The sequence below is a fragment of the Gasterosteus aculeatus genome, chromosome 16 (assembly GCF_964276395.1).
Source record: "Gasterosteus aculeatus chromosome 16, fGasAcu3.hap1.1, whole genome shotgun sequence".
Classification (NCBI taxonomy): Eukaryota; Metazoa; Chordata; class Actinopteri; order Perciformes; family Gasterosteidae; genus Gasterosteus; species Gasterosteus aculeatus.
The window spans coordinates 12294789-12315799 of NC_135704.1; the positions used below are offsets into that span (position 1 = coordinate 12294789).

At 43.2% G+C, this 21011-nt stretch overlaps 2 protein-coding genes across 5 annotated transcripts; one reads left to right on the forward strand and one right to left on the reverse strand.

The window, feature by feature from the left end:
• The first annotated feature begins 2477 nt into the window (after positions 1–2477).
• Positions 2478–14632, forward strand: LOC120833843 (collagen alpha-2(VI) chain). Of its 4 annotated transcripts, none has more exons than XM_040201386.2 (28): positions 2478–3801; positions 5210–5365; positions 7078–7688; positions 7781–7801; positions 7980–8045; positions 8137–8190; positions 8281–8325; positions 8415–8441; positions 8533–8559; positions 8676–8720; positions 8816–8869; positions 9044–9106; positions 9696–9758; positions 9852–9905; positions 9998–10033; positions 10128–10190; positions 10556–10618; positions 10852–10914; positions 11043–11105; positions 11194–11244; positions 11319–11417; positions 11787–11849; positions 11962–11997; positions 12085–12130; positions 12208–12360; positions 13060–13512; positions 13606–13644; positions 13727–14632. In XM_040201386.2, the coding sequence occupies exons 2-28, from the start codon at positions 5215–5217 to the stop codon at positions 14326–14328; spliced, it is 3111 nt and encodes a 1036-aa protein (XP_040057320.2). In that variant the 5' UTR covers positions 2478–3801; positions 5210–5214; the 3' UTR covers positions 14329–14632. The 4 variants fall into 4 exon arrangements, with proteins under 4 accessions (XP_040057320.2, XP_040057323.2, XP_040057319.2 ...); XM_040201389.2 differs by having other exon boundaries at positions 3413–3801; positions 5210–5356; XM_040201385.2 differs by having other exon boundaries at positions 3451–3801; positions 7075–7688.
• Positions 14453–20784, reverse strand: LOC120833844 (X-ray repair cross-complementing protein 5). Its single transcript, XM_040201390.2, has 21 exons — positions 20550–20784; positions 20150–20263; positions 19867–20050; positions 19398–19446; positions 19132–19254; positions 18602–18781; positions 18352–18466; positions 17940–18078; positions 17750–17862; positions 17605–17667; positions 17389–17526; positions 17080–17170; positions 16825–16961; positions 16492–16688; positions 16285–16384; positions 16078–16147; positions 15847–15956; positions 15488–15584; positions 15197–15264; positions 15029–15103; positions 14453–14861 (listed from the first exon to the last, which is right to left on the reverse strand). Exons 1-21 carry the CDS (start codon positions 20562–20564, stop codon positions 14847–14849), a joined length of 2193 nt encoding a protein of 730 aa, XP_040057324.2. The 5' UTR covers positions 20565–20784; the 3' UTR covers positions 14453–14846.
• Positions 20785–21011: the final 227 nt, after the last annotated feature.

Genomic DNA, 21011 nt, shown 5'->3' on the forward strand with positions numbered 1-21011 from the left:
TGGGAGGCTGCTGGATAGATTCAGCTTGCAAAGAACTGGGAGGTTGCAGAGAGTTCATTGTGATTCTGCTTGCCTCAGTTCTCTTCACACCTTGTCTCTTTGAACGCACACGCTCACACATATAGCTTTGTTGAAACTCAAATAAACAACCAAATGCATAAGAATATATATATTTTTTATCAGAATTTTTATGGAGTACATCCAGTTTTTATATTTTACTGCGCTCAATTTCACTTGATTTAGACTTTAGAAACACAGTAGCAGAGTATGAAGACATAATTGTAACTCATCTTTTTTGTTTTGTTTTAAGGCAATTTATTTTTAAGGGACACATTCACTAAACAATTCTGCCCGTGTGCAATTAATTTCCATTAATAATTTCCATACTATTCTCCAATCCAAAATATTACTTAAACACAAAATGAGACTAAATTTAAACCAAGCAGAATTTCCTTTTTCGTTTGTACAGTTATGTATATTTTGTTTTAATCAAACATGGGAAAAAGTCATTCATAAAACTCATCAATCAGATTTCTATCAAATGTTAAAGCTTTTAATATTCCTAACATCTCTGCTGAGGCAAGTAATTGAGGCCATTTGCAAAGCCTGAGTGAAACTCATACAAAGAATTCCTGTGTATAATAAAAAACATTTTATAAGCACCGCTTTCATCTGCAGAAAATTGACCCTAAAATCATTTTTGCAGACTATACACAGTATTGAACCTTTGAAACTGGGCAAATTGAATACAGCTAATGTGCTATTTGCAGACATATATATATATATATATATATATATATATATATATATATATATATATATATATATATATATATATATACACAATGTGTTATCAGACGGTCATTCACTCTCTGCTACCTCTTCTCCCTTTGAGGCTTACATCTTACATATAGTCGTCATTGAGGTTTGATGGAGTGATAGTTGTTATATAGAGGCTAGGATCAGTGGTAATGTTGGGAGAAATGTAAGACAGGCAGTCTTAAGAGTTGAGGTTAGGTTATTTATCATTTGAATCCATCCTTTTTCCTACACAGACGTTTACCTGTTCAGAGTCCAGAACGACTGAAGCCTGAGGCAGAATCTTGTGGGTTAGTTGTCACAGAAAAGACATAAGTGATGTAGAGCCCCATGCAGGGCATCTGCATAGACACAAGAGGATGACTCTCCAAACAGGAAGTACGGAGGAAATTCCCACCCACAACATTCTTGGAGTGAGTCGACAACCAGCCAACAACCAGCCACTGCTAAATAAATGATCTTATTAGGAGAACTAGACTTTTGCCAGCAGGGAACTAATTGAAAAGATGAATCACATTCTGTGTCCCTCTTGTGAAAAAAAAGATCAGTAAGATCAGTAATAGAAATGTTTCTCAGTAACAGGTTTTTGCAGCTTGTGTTCTCCCCCTGGTGGCTTATTGCTGAACTCTTCTCTCTCTGGCTACTTTGACTGAAACCAGCTTTGACTTTACGCTCAAGTGACAGAATGTGATTCACAGCTCTGGACACAGGAAACTCTTAGTAAGCTTGTTCAACGCTGATACTTCAATGTACTGTTGCAATAAAACAATTCAAACTACAAGTACTCACTGTCATAGGTAAATGTACAGTTTAGGCTTCATTAAAAAGTAACAACGTACATTTACTCAAGAATCTCATCCTTAAATACCCGCGACACAAATCCACAAAGAGAGAAACCCACACACGCAGGAGACATGGACTTTTATGGTAACTACGGCCTTTACTTTGACGATTCCAATGTTTTTCATCCTAATATGTAACCGGCTCAGCAGCAACAGCACTGACAAACCTGTGCTCACGTGCACAAACACACACTAAAAGCAAAATCACTCTATTGAAAGATAGCAAATCGTATTTTTGCAGATCGATTATATTCTGACTAAAAGATTCAGTCTTTATTTGTGAAATGAACAGTTAAGGACGTAATGTGTGAGATGTGTAAGATTCACAGCTTCTTTACCTTTGAATGATCATCTGAATGCAGCCGGCCATTAAAAAAAAGTGAGACGCTAAGGACAAAAAAACGCTAGCCTCTTTCTTAATAATGTCTCACTTGCTACCTCAGCATCTCGTCAGATGCTCCACCACCCTACACACACACACACACACACACACACACACACACACACACACACACACACACTTGGGTTCTCTATAAACAGCAGCAGCGCTCTGCGAGCAGGTCAATAGCAGCACCACATGTATTTCCCTAACCGGGCCACTGATGAGGGACTTCCTGAGCAGGATGCCTTTGAATGTCGATAAACAGACCGCCTGGTGCTCCTCTGCATTCCTGCTGTTCATCACACTGTGGCAGAGAACAGTGTGCGTCTTGATTAGAATACATCCCTCAAACTAGGGCACATGCCCTAAAAATGTCCAACCCTTGTAAACAACGCAGCTTTATAATTGTATTCAGCAAAATCTGGATCAGCTATGCCATTATTTCCACATTTGATAGTGCTCTTTAGTCAGTAGTCCTGCTTGCTGTTTTCAAAAGGTTTTTCATTGTATTTTCCATGTTTTCCATTCTTTGTTTTTCTTTTTAAAGGGACGTTTTCTCTCTACACCTGAGGCTGTTGTTTTAGTGGTGACAGAGAAACCGAATAAACAGCAAATGGCTGATGGGTCGGATCTATTCTCCTCTTTCGTTAAACGCCCTTCTCTCCAAGCGGACCTCTTATCTTGCTCCTGGTGTCTTACAATATACTTTTCAGTTTGCAGGATGTATTTTTTCACATTTTTGTACTTGTTTTTAAATACAAGAGCAAGAACGTTTTAGTCATCAGGACCAGAGGGACCTCGCTGGTTACTGCAACAAGTCTCTGCCGATAACGAAATAAGGAGGCATGAAAAGACATGATGTCATTTGTGATCATGCAGAGTCTGAAAGGGAACATGTCTATTGACCACCATTTTTCAGGATTAAGCTGATTTACATGATGTAAATCTCATCTAAGCTGCGGGATGTAATTTATAGCGTTGCACTACAAGTACAACAACATGTGGATAGTGTTCAATCTGGAGCAGAGCGGACCATCAGATGGACAACATTGAAAGGCAGGAACCAAAGTGAAGATGGAACATGAGATTTAGGGAAATACAAAATAAAACTGGAAATTTACTAAACAAAAACCAGGACTGTGGAGACGTATTTGAATAGCTGGTTTTTATCTCACAATCCATCCAAAACTCAAACAATCTTGACTTGAATCGCCTGATTGATTAATGAAATCCTTACTTCATACTTTGGGGATATAAAGCATTTCAATTCCTACATGACATCTCTGCTGCTGCGTGTAAACAGACCGGCAGCTCTTCCCATGTAAGGACATGCAGCGGCAGCGGCGCGTGCGCGTGCACGCGTCCGCGGGGCTGCTGTTTGGAGAGAGTCAGTCTGCCGCGCGCATTTATTCTGTCAAACCGGGCAGATGAACACTTTACTGCAGCACCGCGTGTTTATTTAAAGCTACTTTATTGTGCAGATTTACACCAATATTTCAGACAGGTTGGTGTCGGTCGGCCTGCTGCGGCAGCTCCACGTCACGCACCCAGACCACTGTGTAAACACCATCGCTCAAATCGAATTCCGTAGCGCGTGCGCGTGGATTGGGATTTCAAAGTGGGCGTCCGGGAGACCGAGAGCTGCGATGGGAGCTGTGATTGGGAACATTATTCTCAGTTTGCATTCTTTGGTAACTGCTTCAATCCCCCGAAAGGCTGTTTGCGCGCGGTAGCAGGTCGGTGCGTCCAGTCGCTGCGGTGAGTTCACTTTACCTTTTAACTTTTAATTTAAAGCAGTTCGAAATATAAAGCGGTTTGTCTTCGGTTACTTTACTTCACCATTGATGAATGAAATTAAAGTAGCATTTGGCCAGAAATACCACATTTGATATGTTTTGATGTTATAGCATTTGAACCAAATGACTGATAGCAGCAGTTGTGGAAAGAAACAAGTCTACTCAAACATTATAATTAAGTCAATTAGGTTACGGCAAGTAAAGACCAAACATTTAAGGTACTTTGACTTTACTTGGTTATTTAATGATACTTTATACTTCTATTACACTACATTTTGGAGGGGAATGGTGTACCTTCTACTTTGATTACAAAATATTGTAACAAATACATTACGATTGCCCGATTAAGAAAGAGATCAAATACACAGTCAACCTAACCAACAAAAAAATTAAACTTAAGTAGGTGATCCAGTTGAGCTAAGTTGAGCTTTCAGTGCTCCTTTTGCAAAATCTACTGTAGTGTTGGGAAATTTAATCAATGTTTAATGTTTTTGTAATTAGTTTTGGAGCTATAGTTGGTAGCTAATAGAAATATTTATTATATTTGCTAATACTGTCACTATTTATTGAGAGTAGTGAGACATGAAACCGATCATCTGTCCTCTTTCAGTGCTCCTTTTGCAAAATCTACATTTGGGACATTTAATCAATGTTTAATGTAAAATATGTGCTGGTATATAGCTGTTAAATAAATGATGGGCTAAAACGTATGATACTGTACTTCCTGCTGTATTGTAATAAAGAAGAAATGTCAAGTAGCAGGAAATACTCGTGACTAGTACCTCAAAATAGTCTACGTAAATATACAGTTCTTACGTTTGAGCAACAGCTTTCCCAGATTTGATTTCCCTCAATAAAATCGTACCCATCCATCTCCACCCGTGTTTCTTAAGATTGGAAACACTGACAGTGTTCAAGCTGTGTTTTATTTATTTAGTAGTTTATGAAATGCTTTTAGTCAAAGTCATGCTCACATAAAGCCAACGGCTGTCCAATCTGCCCCCGCCAAGCTGTACAACTCCTCCGTAGATGTGGACCCTCCTTAAACAAAACCAAATCTAGATTTTTTCCCGTTGCATCCTCCATGACGTGAAGCGGTTTGAGAACCCTCGGCGTGTGGGATGCAGCAAAATAAATTCCATTTCAGACACAGATTTAAATATTAATACTAAATAGTCCTTCTTTACAGCACAGAGTGGTTATTCACAGACATTGTTTAAAACGACGATAAACATTCCTGAGCTCTGTGGAGATGCCTTCTGCGAAGACTCACTTGTTTGACAGCTATTTCCTGCATCTAAAGGGAGTGTTGGAGTGAAAAGAAAGCATTCAACAACTGTCCTCTCCCCTCGGTCTTGTATTTTTTGCAGGAAAAATGGCGATGATTTCGGCGCTTGTCTTTCTGTGCGTGCTCCGAGCTGCGGCTCCTCAAGGTTTGGTCCCTCGGGGTCCGAGGCCAGTACCTGGTCGAGGTGACAGCCCAGATCCGACTCCGCCTCCACCACCGATACCCCCAGGTTGTATGAGTGAGTTATTTTTATTTTATTTAAACTAGAATATGAGAATGTAGATATACTTCATCCTTCAAAATGTTACCTCAATAAAACTGGCAACAACATATTTTTGGAGCTATAGTTGGTAGCTAATAGAAATATTTATTATGTTCATATTTGCTAATACTGTCACTATTTATTGAGAGCAGTGAGACATGAAACCGATCATCTGTCCTCTTTCAGTGCTTCTTTTGCAAACTCCAATCAAACTGGTCAGCTCTGATCAATTAAGGATTCCTTTGCTGTTGGTGTGCTTAAGTAACTGTGGCGAAATAAATATACAGCTCCTTTACTTCAATAAAACTACTGAAAAATAATTCTAAACATTCTACAACAGTAAAAGTATTTTTTTCGCTATTGTTTATAAATCTATAACACCGTAACATTTTGTTTAACCAATAGATCAAACTATTAAATTATTTACAGTCAATTGAAATAATGAAATTCATCATCGTTAGGAACCAGCAGTGATGTTTACATACCCGCCTGGTGTTTAGCTGCCTGGAGTAAAGACAAACAGAACCCATCATGAACGTTGGCATGAATCTGACAAATAAAGCAGCTTCTAATTAACACAAGATGCTGTAATAATCTATTTATCTATCTGCCTGATTTGATGGAATAACAGTCACCAAACTGCTTTACAAACACTTCAACAGCTTAATAAAGGTTAATTAACGGCACTAAACAGTTTTCAAAATATTTGACATTTAATATTCTTTCACCAGTAATCGTTAAATATACTTTTGGATAGTTCGATTAACAACAAATGTTCAGATAAGCTCTTTATATTTTTTGTGTGAAAAAATGTGATATGATTATGTAATATGTTGTTGCCAGTACACGCTTTTATGGGACATTAACTCTCATAAACGTCTGTATTTCTCTCGGGAACTTAATCTTCGTGCCAAGTTCTTGTTAACTTTTACAGATGTGCATTCTGACCGCAAACATTACAAACAAGCACGAGATGTGCTGGAACTTACAGCAAGTGATTAAAACCATCCAAAATATCATTTTACAATATTGGTAAGAAGAGCAGCTGTGAAGCGCTCTGTGGGGGGCCGTTAAAAGACCCCCCCCCACAGCCACAAACCTTTTACCCTGCTGCCATCTGGAATCTGCTGAACTATCAAACCTCAAAACAGCTTCTTTGCTCCGGCGGAGCGACTCCTTAAATCACCCTCCGTATAACGTTTCCTTATTTGTTTCTTTCCTATTAGGCGAATTGGGACCTCAATCTAAATATCGTTTTGCAAATGTGTCCTGCAGTGACAAGTAAAACCCTTGGAACTTTGGATTGTGAAAACATATGAAAGTAGATAAGATGAACACACATTCAGTAGAATGAATAAAATGACATGTCAAATAAGCACATTATTTAATTTTAGGTAAACCGACTCTTATTTAAAGTTATTTTTCTTCAGTCATATTAATTATTTACTCTGCAGTTGAACTTGATTTGCTTCATGTGCCACTGCGCAGCTTTCATAGGAATGAGTTTCTACAGTTCTGCTTATTAAAAAATGCACTACTTCCCTCTGTAATGTAGGGGCAATGAAAACGCCTAAAATAACCTCAAACAGAACCTAAATACAACGCTTCAGCCAATGTGCTTGCATGTGTTACATTTGTAACGTCGCAGTAAATAACTAAACTTTCTTTGTCAATGCCCTTTCCAGCAGATGGGAGAATTGACTGTCCCATCAAGGTGTTTTTCACCCTGGACACCTCAGAGACCATCGCCCTACACGAGTCCCCGCCCGGCAGCCTGGTGAAAACCGTCATGGAGTTCACCAAGGTTTTTGCCCAGAGGCTGTTCGACGAGGAGTACAGGAGCCGGGTCCACATGTCCTGGTCCATTGGAGGCCTGAACTACTCCGAGACGCAGCACGTCTTCAGTCCGTTCACAACCAAGGAGAACTTCATCAGGAACGTCAACAGGATCGTGTACGAAGGCAAAGGCACCCACACCGACTGCGCCCTCCAAAGAATGACTCAACAACTAACCAGCCACTACCCAGGGGCCAAGCCCGTCCTCTTCTCTGTGGTCATCACTGACGGCTATGTGACGGCAGAACCGTGCGGAGGGATGAGGGAAATGGCGGATAAGGCCCGGGAAAAGGGAATCCAAATTTTCTCGGTGGCCGCGTCGAGGAGCGTCGATGAATCTGGAATGAAGGACATAGCCGGCCCGCTCCATGAAGTGTACCGGGATGACTACAAGGTCGTGGACATCGTCGGTGGGAGACTGGAAATAAATACCGAATCCATCGATCGTATCATACAAATTATGGTGATCTGAAGTCATACTGATAATGCAATTCACATTTAATTTACAGTACCACTATGGGCCACTTTTAATTTAAAGTTATTGTTTTTTTGCAGAAACATCAAGCCTATGTACAGGTAAGGAATGATTAACAATTATATATATATATATATATATATATGCTATTTTAAATGGACATTAAAAAGGCATACCTTTTTCTTATAGAAGTTGGGACAAACCTGTCGTTATCTCGGTTTTCGTGTTTTACTACAGTTGATTTACTACATGATTTTGTTGTGGCATTTGATCATTTAGTGTTACCAGCCAAAATGCTTGGCGACACCTGGGATGCCTGGACGACCGGGGCCTGAAGGTCTCAAAGTGAGTACCAAAAAATTAAATAAAAAATATGGAAATTATTTATACTTCTGCTTGTGCCAAATATTTTGTTGTCCTTTCTCCTTATTTTAAGGGCACAAAAGGAGAGAGGGGCTTTGCTGGGCGAAGAGGAGCAAAGGGTAAACAGGTAGGTCAAAGATTATTACTGTTATTATAACAGAGATTCGGTTTCTGATGTCAATGATTTTAAAGCTGCATATGATTTATTACTTTCCAGGGTGATCCCGGCATTGAAGGTCCAATCGGACAACCCGGTCCAAAGGTTTGCTGCTTGATGACCTTGTGTGCTACACATTCGTGGTTAACTAATTTGTCATTCCTAATAACGTGCGCCTCTGTGCTCTCATGTAGGGAGCGACCGGTCTGAAAGGTGACAAGGTGAGAGCGACCTCTATACTCCCGCTTTTCAATTCATCTGAGAAATTCAATGAAATTCTGCTAAATTGATGGACATTCATTACCTCATCAGGGTGAAATCGGAACAGTCGGAGCAAAGGTAGATAAGTGTTTTAATGTGTCCTTGCACATATTGTATATCCCACCACATGCTACGCCATCAGCGGTTTGTTTACTGTCGTGCTTTTCTCTGTTTTCTCTGACTTGAATGCTCAGGGTGTGGCGGGAGTAGCTGGCGGGAATGGAACTGACGGTCAGAAGGTGAGTCTTCATGAGACAAAATATATGCGGTGTGCAGTGACTCTTAGTCTGTTCAGCACACTGATGTCATGACGTTGTCTCTGGGAATTCTTCAGGGTAAAATGGGCCATATTGGAGCTCCCGGTTGCAAAGGTGATCCGGGTGACCAGGTTAGTAAAGAACTTATATGAAAGGTGAGAAAGTTTATCTGTGGCTAATGGATCCAGTGTTATTACTATTGTCTTACTTAACATTATATATGTTTATTAGATGAAATTGTTCATTTGAGTCGTAATAATTATGTTTACTGAATTACTGTATACTTCTGTTTATGTCCATGAAAGGGACCAGAAGGTTACCATGGAGACTTTGGAGCCCCTGGGCCACCCGGTGAAAACGGAGTAAAGGTTTGTGTTTGAACAAACTTGGGATCTTTGTCCGCTGTAAATGATCCTCCGATAGGAACAAGATTAAGAGACAACAGCCATGCCGGCAGCGCTGTGTAGCACCGATGTGCTTTCCCGCGATGCATGCATGCTCGCTACGACACGCAGGTATAATGTTTACCATGTTCACCGGCTTTGTTTAGCGTGTGCGTTAATATTTGCTCACACCCAATAAAACGTACAGCTGAGGCTGCTGAAGATGTCAGTTCACAGGCATTTAGTCATAAAGTGTAAACTCATCATGGCGTCATTACTGAGGGGGACATGAATGTCTCAACCTTTGAGGTAATTTCCCATGAAAAAAAATACATTTCAACTAAGTGGCGGCGCTTGAGGAAAGTTCAATGGATCACCAACGTCAGCAGGATTTATCCTCTGGGAATCCTGCACGGGTCACAGGATTTTTTACAGCAGAGAAGATGCTTCAGTTGGGACCAAAGTTAAAGACCCATCAACCAACACAACTACTGTTTATATTTATAAATATATCGTTATTGGAGCTGAGAGCATCCGTGCAAATATGTTAAGATAAATTCATTTGTTCTTTTAGGGAAATCCAGGCCTCTCTGGAAAGTCGGGTCGTCCTGGCCTTCAGGGAAACCCAGGAGCAAAGGTAAACTTTGACCTGAACGGAACAGAAAACATTATAGGAAGATTAACATTGTCCTTTGCTAAAAAACACAAATGAAAAATCTCTGTTCATCAGGGGGAAGACGGACATCCTGGAAATCCAGGGCCACCAGGAGAAAAGGGTTTTGTTGTATGGAGCAACATTTATTTTCATTTGAATTACTTCTGCTGTATATTACTGAGTAAGTTACCAAACCGACCCAATTGTGTTAAATCTCGCAGGGAGTTGCTGGCACACCTGGAGAAAGCGGCCCGCACGTATGTCACACCCACTCATTTAAAAAAGATTTCATTATTTTAAGAAAGATATCCATAGTTCGTTAAAAAAGGCTCATCCAATAAATATCAACAGGGAAGGAGAGGAGACCCAGGGACCAGGGGAAAACCAGGTCCTGATGGGCTGAAAGGAGAACGGGTAAGTTCAGCGCTCAGAGGAAGCACAAAAACATACAGTTCTACAGAAATTCAACACTCAACTTAGTGCAATGTGCTGTAAAAAAAAAAAAACATGCAGAGAGTATCATGATGGGAAACAGCGCTGCTCCAGAGATTAAAAGCTCATAGAAGTAGATTCTGTTGACCTAACACTGGAATTCAACATCACGAGGGAGACGAGTATCGTGTGTTTCAAACCCCTCCGCAGTGATTTCATCGGAATCACTTTTGTTCCAAGCGTGATTCCGCTCCGTGTTGCTATTGAGCATATTCCAATCAGATTCTGTGAAATAAAAAGTTTAGTAGACATTTGCGGATCCTGACAAACTGGTTTATTTCCTTCAGGGAGAACTGGGGCCGCTGGGAGCCAGAGGACGGCCCGGGGAAGACGGATTCAAGGGCGCAAAGGTGATGGGAGGATTCTGGCAGAGAGATCGTTATTTAGATCCGCCTTCGTGTACTGGATCTGCTGCCAAGATACCCTGAGCTGAGCTTGTTATCGTAAAAATCATTTATCCAATGGAATTTGAACTGCAAAAGAAATGCTTATGATTCGCAAAATTCCCATCAACTAGAAGACGTCAGTGTATGTGGGTGAAGGTCATTTCTAGTAATGATTTCACGGGTGCTTTCTCTTCCAGGGAGACCAAGGACTGCCAGGACCGAGGGGTCAGCCGGGAGAACTGGGTGGTCCCGGAGAAATTGTGCGTCATCAATGACACCGAAAAAAACGCTTATTGTCGGCTTGTGTTTTTGGTGTATTCACAACATTTGTGTGAAATATACCGCTGATAATAAAAACTTTATTCGGTTTCTCTCTCATCGGTTCTAGGGCTCAAAAGGAAATCCCGGAGATCCTGGAACAAGGGGAGACTCGGGGCCACCAGGGCCAAAAGTGGGTCAAATCATCATCAATTTCAAGATGTAAAATGCTCTTACAAATTGTGATGGATTTTATTTGATTTATTTTTTGTCTTTTAAAGGGTGACAACGGAAGACAGGGATTCAGCTATTCTGGACCGAGAGGAGCCACTGTACGTTGTCCTGTTCACCTCACAAAGGTCCCACACATTGCACACCGAGTCTAAAGTAACTCTGCCCTTTCCAGGGAGACAAAGGCGATCCAGGTTTAAAAGGGCCCCGGGGGGGCAGAGGGGATTGTGGTGCCAAAGGGGAAGCTGGAAATAACGGACCACCAGGAGATTATGTAAGTTAAATGAACAACCATTTGAAGTGCAATCGGGTTTCAGTCAGAGCAATCGGTGCTCTGACCAGCATTTGTAGATGAAAAACACACCAATTGGCTTTTTTGATGTGCAAAAAAAAGCCATTTAATTCACGCTGTGTGTTGCTCCCAGCCTTGGATACAGCATGAGTAGCATGGGATTAGATTAAGATTAATGGCCTGTAAGTAAATAGATGTTGGACAAAGTTCTGTACTCACTTGGACACACAACAACTAATCAACCATTTTTAAAACAAGTTGTCGTTTGTGATGCTCTGCTCGCCCTCTGTAGAAAAAACTATAACTACTACTACTACTACTTAGAACACTGTAAAATGGCTTCTTCTGCAGGGGGAGCCGGGTCAGCCGGGTGAGCCCGGGGCGAGAGGACCCCGAGGAGATCGTGGATCCGATGTAAGCAACAGCTCAAGCGCTCAGACTATAATGACGGCATGGCCACGCAAGCAACTGCTTTGCTTTGTCTTTGTGTATCCGTGTGTGTGTGTGTGTGTGTGCGTGCGTGCAGGGGGAGCCAGGACCAGTAGGGGATCCGGGGCTTAACGTAAGTCAACTTCAGAAGGCAGTGCAGTTTACAGTAATTAGATTACTTTGATTGTAATTCTTGAAACATGCACACCTCTCACTGCAGGACTGTGATGTCATGACTTACATCAGGGAGACGTGCGGTTGCTGTGGTAAATATCGCCGCTCAAAGACCTCCGTTGTTTGGTATCTTTCAACACACTGATCCGCTTCTCGTCCTTTGCCTCAGACTGTGAGAAGCACTGTGGAGCTCTGGACATCGTATTTGTAATTGATAGCTCCGAGAGTGTCGGGCTGACAAACTTCACCCTGGAAAAGAACTTTGTTATCAACACCATCAACCGGTTGGGATCGATGGCCAGCGACCCCACGTCGCCAAGCGGTACAGTCAAAAACGCCGAGCAGACACCCGTGCAAATCCCTCTGCAGACACGGCATCAAGTGACAGGAAGTAGAGGGTGCCGCAAGAGATTAGCCGTCTCCAAAAAAGTAACACCCTTAATCCACCACTGACTATACAGTTAAAGCCCAAATATGTGGAGAAAGGCGTCACTACAGGCATCATCGATCCTGTGACTGCACAGTAACGAGTAAGGAGTTTGTCAGCTTTGCATACATTCAGCCATGTAAAGTGGGACCAGTGCACATTTTAATTTTTTGATTGAATTTTTCTGAGAAGCACCTACTACACATTTATGAATAAGGTTACAGATATAGAATTTCTTACAATCAACATTTGACCAACGGACCATTTTTTATTTGGGGAACAACTTTGTGTGCAAACCCACGATTTAATTCATTAGGCAGTCTAACAATTAGGAAATAAGTAACACGTAAATCATCCATGGATACTTTGGTTAATTTCTGAGCTTGTTCCGTCAACCACATCCTGCAGCAAATTTAAAAAGAGTCTTAACAGCACAATGTTTGTATTATTCAAAGTTGTCACTTTTACAGTTTACACTTGAATTACCAAAAAAGTATACATTTTTAGTTTTGGTATTTCTGTTTACAACAAGGATTTAAAGAGCACCCTTTGATATGTCTACTTCTGCTCCTACCTGATGTCTACATCTTCCAGGCACACGAGTCGGAGTCGTTCAATTCAGTCACAACGGGACCTTCGAGGCCATCCGTCTCGACGATCCCAACATCAACTCCATGTCGGCCTTCAAAGCGGCGGTGAAGCAGCTGCAGTGGATAGCCGGCGGCACCTTCACGCCCTCGGCCCTAAAGTTTGCCTACGACAACCTCATCAGGGACGGCAAGAGAGCCGAAGCCAAAGTGTCTGTGGTGGTGATCACAGACGGCCGCTTCGACCCGCGCGACGACGACAACTTGCTCCAGTACCTCTGCGACAACGACGTGGTGGTCAATGCCATCGGGGTCGGCGACATGTTCGACAAGACCCAGGATAACGAGATCCTGGACTCCATCGCGTGCAACAAGAAGGAGCGCGTCATCGAGATGAGTCGCTACGTCGACCTGGTGTCCGAGGTCTTCACCAACACGATGGAGAATGTCCTCTGTCCCGGTGAGCCCCGCGCCAGTGGTACACGCAGTGGGAAGACCACACTGGAACTTCTGAGCGGTTCTCTAAATGTCTCCCTTTTGGTTTCCCCTCCAGAACCTGTGATGGTGTGCCCCGATCTCCCCTGCAAAAGCCGTAGGTGTTGCTCGCGCCGAAGGGGGTTCGTTCGATGGCATAATCGCAGCTCGGTGAATGACCCGGCTTTCTTTCGTTACAGAGCCCGATATATCTGCGTGCGTCCACCGGCCGGTGGATTTGGTGTTTCTGCTGGACGGCTCGGAGCGCCTCGGCCTGGAGAATTTCCGGCTGGTCCGTGAATTTGTGCAGAAGGTGGCGGATAAATTGGCCCTGGCCGGCAGCGGCACCGACCCCATGAGAGCCCGCTTGGCGTTGGTAGCGTTTGGCAGGGAGGTCGAGAACAAAGTGGCCTTTCCTCTCACACACGACCGCGCCGTCATCGCCGACGGCATCTCGCGCTTGCCTTATTTCGATTCGTCTTCGAGCGTCGGGCCCGCCATCACCTACGCCATCGACAACATCCTTAGTAGAGGGCGAGGTCGCAAGACGAGGCCCAACGCCGAGGTTTCGTTTGTTTTCATCACAGACGGCGTCACCGACAGCGAGAACCTGGACGAGGCCGTGAGCGCCATGCGCAGGGAACAGGTGGTTTCCACGGTGATAGCCACGAGAAGTGACGTTAACCAAGAAGTCCTGTTGAAGCTGGCCATGGATGACAAGGACGCCATCTTTAGAGGAAAAGACTTGTCTGATCTGGCCCGGTCCAGTTTGTTCGACCGTTTCATCCAGTGGGTGTGTTGAAGACAGACCACGTGGACGCCGACATCATACCGGTCGCACTGCTGTTAATCCTGCATTTTCACACTGGTTTACCAAGATTCTTTTGTGCACTGTGCAATTTGCAAATGACCCAATGGCATTGTGCTTTGTCACATTTGTAAGGAAAACTTTATTCGGCATGTTTTGTTATACATAAATCAAAAGTACAAGTTAAGCATTAAGACGTTCTCTAGATTTAAAGCATCCAATTGTCCAATACTGAAATTTTCATGGAATTGGAACAGGAGATTATTTCAAATAAAAAAAATACATTTAAAGCCCTCAACATACAATATGAAAGTACTAAAGACAATTATTAGAGTATACAACCTTGGTACAGGCATTGGTGAAGTCAAACACCGTTTTATTCCGAATGTAGCTCCTTAGCATTGCTGTATCAAGGGTCCAAAAGTGGGAGGCAGAACAATGGACGGCTGAATTTGTTTTGGTCTGTGGATTGTATTATTGTCCCTCTGCAGACGCTCCCATTGCTTCCACTGTTACATCATGTCCAGCTGCACAGGAAGAGATGGGAAAACCAGATGTAAGACTGGGAGGTTAAAAAGGAAGGTCTCGTTAGCCCGTCCTAAAAACACAGGAAATGGTCTGAACAACAAGTTTTGCAGACTTCGGTTAAATATCTAAAACCTGAAGAGGTCAGAATAAAATAAATCACACTTGCCAAGTCATCAACATCTCCGGTATCTTCAACTGGCGGAGCGGCCGCCTCCTCTTTCTTCTCCTCAGAAACCAGAAACTGAGGACACAAAATATGCTTCAGTCACTAGGAGTAGAGTCTAAATATCACATTTTTATCAACAGCTCACACTGGTTTAAATGGGGGAGTCACCTGATCAGCATCGGTTTTGGATACTGTGCTTCCTTCAACCTCGTCCTTGCTGATCAGAGTTATAGCATCTGTCAATCAAACAACAAGAAATAAGCCCAAAACGCCTCTGAGCAGATTTGTGATTCAGCCGGCAGCACATTTTAAGCATCTACCAGCTCCCACTTTTGCATTATTTACTTTTTTATTATTATTTATTTTTTTGCTCCCAGGAAATGATGTGGAAATTCTCATCTCAAGGGAGAAATGATTTGGAGAAAATCCTGCGGCCGCGAGTAGAGAAGCTTATCAAACCTTGAACCAGCAGTTCCCAGAAGACCTCCAGCCCTCTGTTTGGGATGCTTCTCTTTAGGGACTGGAGGTAGCCGTTGTACAGATTGGCCTCCCCCAGCTGAATTACCAGAAATATGAATCATTCAAAATCCGTTTATGAGTCACCTAAAAGCTAACTTCCTCGTACATTTACTAACAGAAGAACTGACGTTGGACTTCATTTGTGAGAATTTAAACGGGCTCATTATAATCTTCTCAGATTGACTCTTTATCTCCATAGGAAAACCCAAACTGTGCGTTCTGCTAATATGACAGACTACCACCAGAAACCACCACATCCCTGCATTTGCCTGAATGAAAGATAGCAAGTGTTTATTTACCTTAACAGACTGCTCTCTAAAGGCCTGGATACAGGTGATGCTTTTCATGTAGTACGGTGTGTTCTTGTTGCCAAGCAACTGCTCTATCCTCCCAGTCAGTTGCTGACAGACTGGGAAGGACACGGGGGTCACCACAAGCAAACAAAAGAGAAACACAATTTGCAAGAACCGAACATGAGTCACAATATTTTATAATACAAACAGAAAAGAAAGGAGAAAAAAAATCCTCACCCTCCCCGAATGGTAGGCTCTTCTTCTTGATCAACAACCTGAAGTCTTTGGCTGGATTCACACTTCCCACCTGGTTGAGAGTTTAAAATGTTAAAAACAAAAAGAAATAAGAATACAAAATTTAGGACTTTATACGGACTAACTGATTTTTGTAGAGATTGGTCCGCTCTCTATGATTTCTATGCAATCATCTCCCCTGATTCTCACCGAAGTAACAGACCCTTCGGCAATGTCCGCAAAGTTGTAGTCATCCTCCTCCTCCTCCTCTTCGTCTCCTTTTGCCTTTTTGGCATCTGGCTCCTCAGAGCTGTGAATGGCAAGAAAATCACTTACGACCTTCTGAATTATTTCACACAATCTTCTACAATGAAGATTTTGAGCACTACGTGACAAACATTTCTCTCTGTAACTCACTCTTTCCCAAATATCTGTGCACTTGTCTTCAGCTTCTTCTTCTTCTCCACCTCTGTGAGAGGAAACGTCCTCTTCACCTCCTCGAGTGGACCCCGGCAACGTTCAGTAATGACATGCGGGCGTTCAAGGGCGGCCTTCAGCCAGGGCTCCATGGGGGGGAGAGGGGCGCCGGGGCTCACCCCCCGATGGTGCAGACACTGAACAAAACGGTTGGGTGAGACAGTGAGCGAGAAAGACGCAATCCTGGTTCAATATGAACAGCTGGTGAAGCTCTAGGTCAGAAAAAAAAAACTTTACTAACTGCCTCATACTGTATCTGTGAAACAGCAGTACCTGGAAGTGCCTCTGGAAGGCGGGGTTGGGAAGGTGGTGCACCTTAAACATGTCCTTTTGGTCTCCATTATCGTCGCCCTCCTCCTCTACCAGCATCATGGAGTCAATGAGAGAGTCCACAGCAGACAGCTGCTTGTCTAGAGGAAACGCACAATATCCATTCAGTCCCTCACTGAGGTTTTCTCATTGATTTTTCTGTTGGAAGAAGCACAGCTTGCGCCGCATATTAACTGGCTATGAACTGGTGTTTTGTACCTGACGGAGTGAATTTTTTGTTGTTTTCGAGAGAAGGAAATGTAAACTGCCTGAGGTCTTCCATGAAGGGCAGCTGGACGTAGATCAGACACTATGAGGGTGAGAGACACACAACATTAGCCTCTGTGCTACTAGACACTATAAAGGTCCAGGGGGGAGGATCTAATAGCAGACATGGAATATATTTTCAGTCTTGGAAAGGGAGGGGTGCGAGTAGGGGTATTCAGTTGGTTGCAATCCGCAACTACAAAGCCAGATGCTGCTAAATCCTCCACACTGACCCTTCGGTGAGCTTTGTTCTGATCTCACCTCATAGTCCTTCTTGATGCAGGGGAAGGCCGCTCCTACTTGAGGGCTGCTGATGCTGTTATAGGCGTAGCGTACAATGGCCGCCATGTTGAGTCCGTCTAACGCCCGGACGAGAGCCGACAGCGCAATTCCGGCATGCTGCTCAAACAGAAGCGGGTGAGTATCAACGCAAAGTCACCGGCAACGTGCCGTGTCTCCCCCCCTTTCTGTTCTCACCTCGTCTTCCTTGGCGGGAAACACCTTCATGACTTGAGTCCCCATGAAGTGATGGCGGCGTACCTGCGGGGAGACGGTGAACAAAGTGAAGCGTGGCACGGTCTCAAAAGGTTTGGGGTTCACGCCACGCACAGAAGCATCATACCAAGTTCTGCTTGGTGAAGCCGAGGACAGCAAAGCACTTCCCATCGTGCTTGTATTTCATCTGCTCTTGATCTACTTTGGAGAAGGGAACGATGTCACTTCCGTAACGAAAACCTGTGAACAAACGCGATTTCATTAGAGCGTCAGAAAGTGGTAATTAGAAGTAGTCTGAGCTCATTCGATTGGCTCACCTTGGATGGTGTCGTCTTTTTGCACCTCCGTCTCATTGTCATCATCCAGACAGTAGACGGTCTCTCTCTTCACGTCGTCTTTCTGGTTGGTTTGAGCATCAACTGTCGTCCACGATTTCTTGAGCCTCTCCTCGGTCACCTGGAGGCGGAGAAGGAAGCCCCGCCCCCGCAGTGAGTGTTGCGCTCCAGGTTTCTTTCTGCTCGTGTTAACTAGGCGGCCCCGTAGAGGAAGCGCGACGGCGCCGGGTGTTTAAAAAATGTGACAAAAGCTGTGGGTGAGTTTTCAGCAGCCTTCAAAGAATACACAGGAAGTCACAGAAACATTTACAGATTGTTAAACACAATCTGTAAACTACTTTTAGTTTGTATAGTTTAGTGTATATTCGTCCAGCGTGTCTCACAGTAAACCTACTGCTTTGTATCCAACAATGCGGATGGGAAGACAGCTGCCGATGGTGAGCAGACAGGGCCACGCCGTCGGTCTCTTCTCGATGCACTTAAACATGCACAGCTGCTCTACCGCCTTCCTACAAGCGGGAGTGAAGCACAGGAAAATCCACGTCATGTGACCCGATCCGATAACGGCCTTATATTTATTTGAAGTGTAAAAAGCGCCACGTTATTAAGAGAGAAACACGCATGTATAGAAGAAAGGAATCAACCTGAAGGAGTAGATTTCATCCAGACCGTCCTCCTCGTTGAGGGTCAGCATGACGTGTTTCACCATGTCGAGGCCGCTCTGCTGTTCCCTCGACAGACCTTTGCCCGTGCCCGGGCGACCAGGGCTTCTTCTGTCCGCATCTCCTCCATCCTCTTCGTCATCCTCCGCGGGGAAAGGCAAGCTGAGGTCGGTTTGGCGGAAGGGAGCATGCAGAGGAATGAGTTAATGTCATGAAACCACACTACACATGTGCTTTACTAGTTCAACGTTGAAGGCTTGATTCACGTCCGAAGGCCCGTTATGTCTAGATTGACTTCTAATTACTTCACGTAGTATGAGGAAGATGAAAAAACAAGTTTGTGTTCCTATTTAAATTAAAACCTGTGTGTAGCATGCTAGGTTTCTTTAAAAATAACAAATTGTTGGTGAAAATTAAATATCTACCACACAATTTGCTCCATTATAATGCTGTACATTTAATTCATTATCAGTAGATTCTGTATCATATTTGTGAATGTGTTTGAAGCTTACAAAAACTGCAGGGTGATGTTTGCTTTTTTCAGGTTTTCAATGATAACGTCTAGCTGCTCTGAGTTGGCCGGAGTGTTGAGGTCAGTCAGGAGGGAAATGTTGACACGATCACACTTCTTCCCCCTGGAAAAGATCCCCAAACACAGTGTCATATCATTGATGGAACAATAACCCCCCCAGCAAAATTGACATTCTAGTGCATGGACATCAGCTTGTTTTTTTTGCGAATGGTGAGAATGATGTGACCAATACAGGCAGCTTCTTACTGTGTTCCTGTCTTAAGGAGATCCATGCACACAACAAGTGCATCCAGCCCTGTTGAGTGGGAGTTAAGGAGGAATCATCTGGGATGTAGCTGCACACAAACAGGATCTGATGCATGAACAACATCAAAAATATCAAAATATAAATACAAGGCATGTTGTCATAGAATATTATTGGGGGAAAACCATTAATTTTATTTACTAAAACAAGAATCCAGGATTGTCAGCTTTCGCAGGTCCGGTAAATTAAATATGTCAAAAAGTTAGTTAAAATGTTCATTGATGCCACAGTAATGACAAAATAATAATAATATAACAACCAAGCAAGTTTGATCAAAATAATCTCAAAACATTCATCTTTTCATTTTATTGTACCAAATCTGCCACTGTAAAACCTTAAGTACCGTTGGATGCAGCCTGCACACATATACACCCCAATGTTAACTACAACGAAAAGTAGGCAAAAGGATACAATCTGCCTGCTGACTCTCTGGGTGGATCTCATTCTCTATTTCCTCAAGAAGGTGAAAGTCGGGCACCATGAGATGACGATGCACGGTGATGTTCTGGTACTGGCCGTCCCGGTCCAGGGAGTTCTTGGTGGAGTCTGTGCCAAACAAGACTAAAGCCAGTTCATCTTTGGTTTCTGCAAAAACCTGTCAAAGAAGGTTTTTTTTTTTTTAATAGATTTTTATTGATTCTAAAAGATGTTTCATTGGGGGGGGGGGGGGGGGGGTTGTGTGGTAGAAGTTTACCTGGCGCTGGACAAACTTCTGGATGACTTTTTTGGCAAGTTCAAAAGGGGACTCTTCACCCGGGGCCGAGTTGGACATGGAGAACCCAACGTCCATACACAACACCAACGCGGCCTGCAACGATACCAGAAACCATCGTTCATTCATCAACATGTATTATCTAAGGCGCTTAAACGTTAACACAACACGCACTGATGGATTGAGTTTGCATAATGTTTCGTGTGCATTTAATGGCGTGACAGCGACAGCTTCGGTCTCAACATCTCAACGACCCAGTGACTGAGAACTACTTCTTTCCAACGTTTAGAAGCTTTACGTTCAAAGCAGTAAACATAAGGTAACAAACTGGAAGCAAAGGCCCTTGAGTTATTTAATAAATGTGATACAAAAAGTGACTTACTTTGCCCCCTGCCATCTTTCTCTCTTCCCTCTTACAAAGTCTGCGTTACGCTATTATGGCTCCGAAGAGAAACTGTGAACAGTAGAAGCACGAATGTAGTTCCGGTACCGAGTAATAATTGTTCCGCGTTCATTTTACGCATCATCACACGTGTTACTGTTCTGCTGCTCATCATAAATGAGTGTACGACTGTTTTAACGACAGATTGTGTCAGTCTGTGATGTGTTCTAGAGCTGGAGACGAGTCAATGCAATGAAATGATATGTAACGGTGGGATGTAGGTCAAACGCCCCCCACCGCTTCAGATGGCACAGTGCGCGCGGTGAAAATAAGGATGTGCTGTGATGCAAATCGGGTCGAGTCTTGGCAAAGTGCATCGCAGTAGCAGGGAATTCTGAAATAACGAGGTCAAATGCTATGACACATAAATAAATGAGTAATGAAAAAATATATTATAAAATG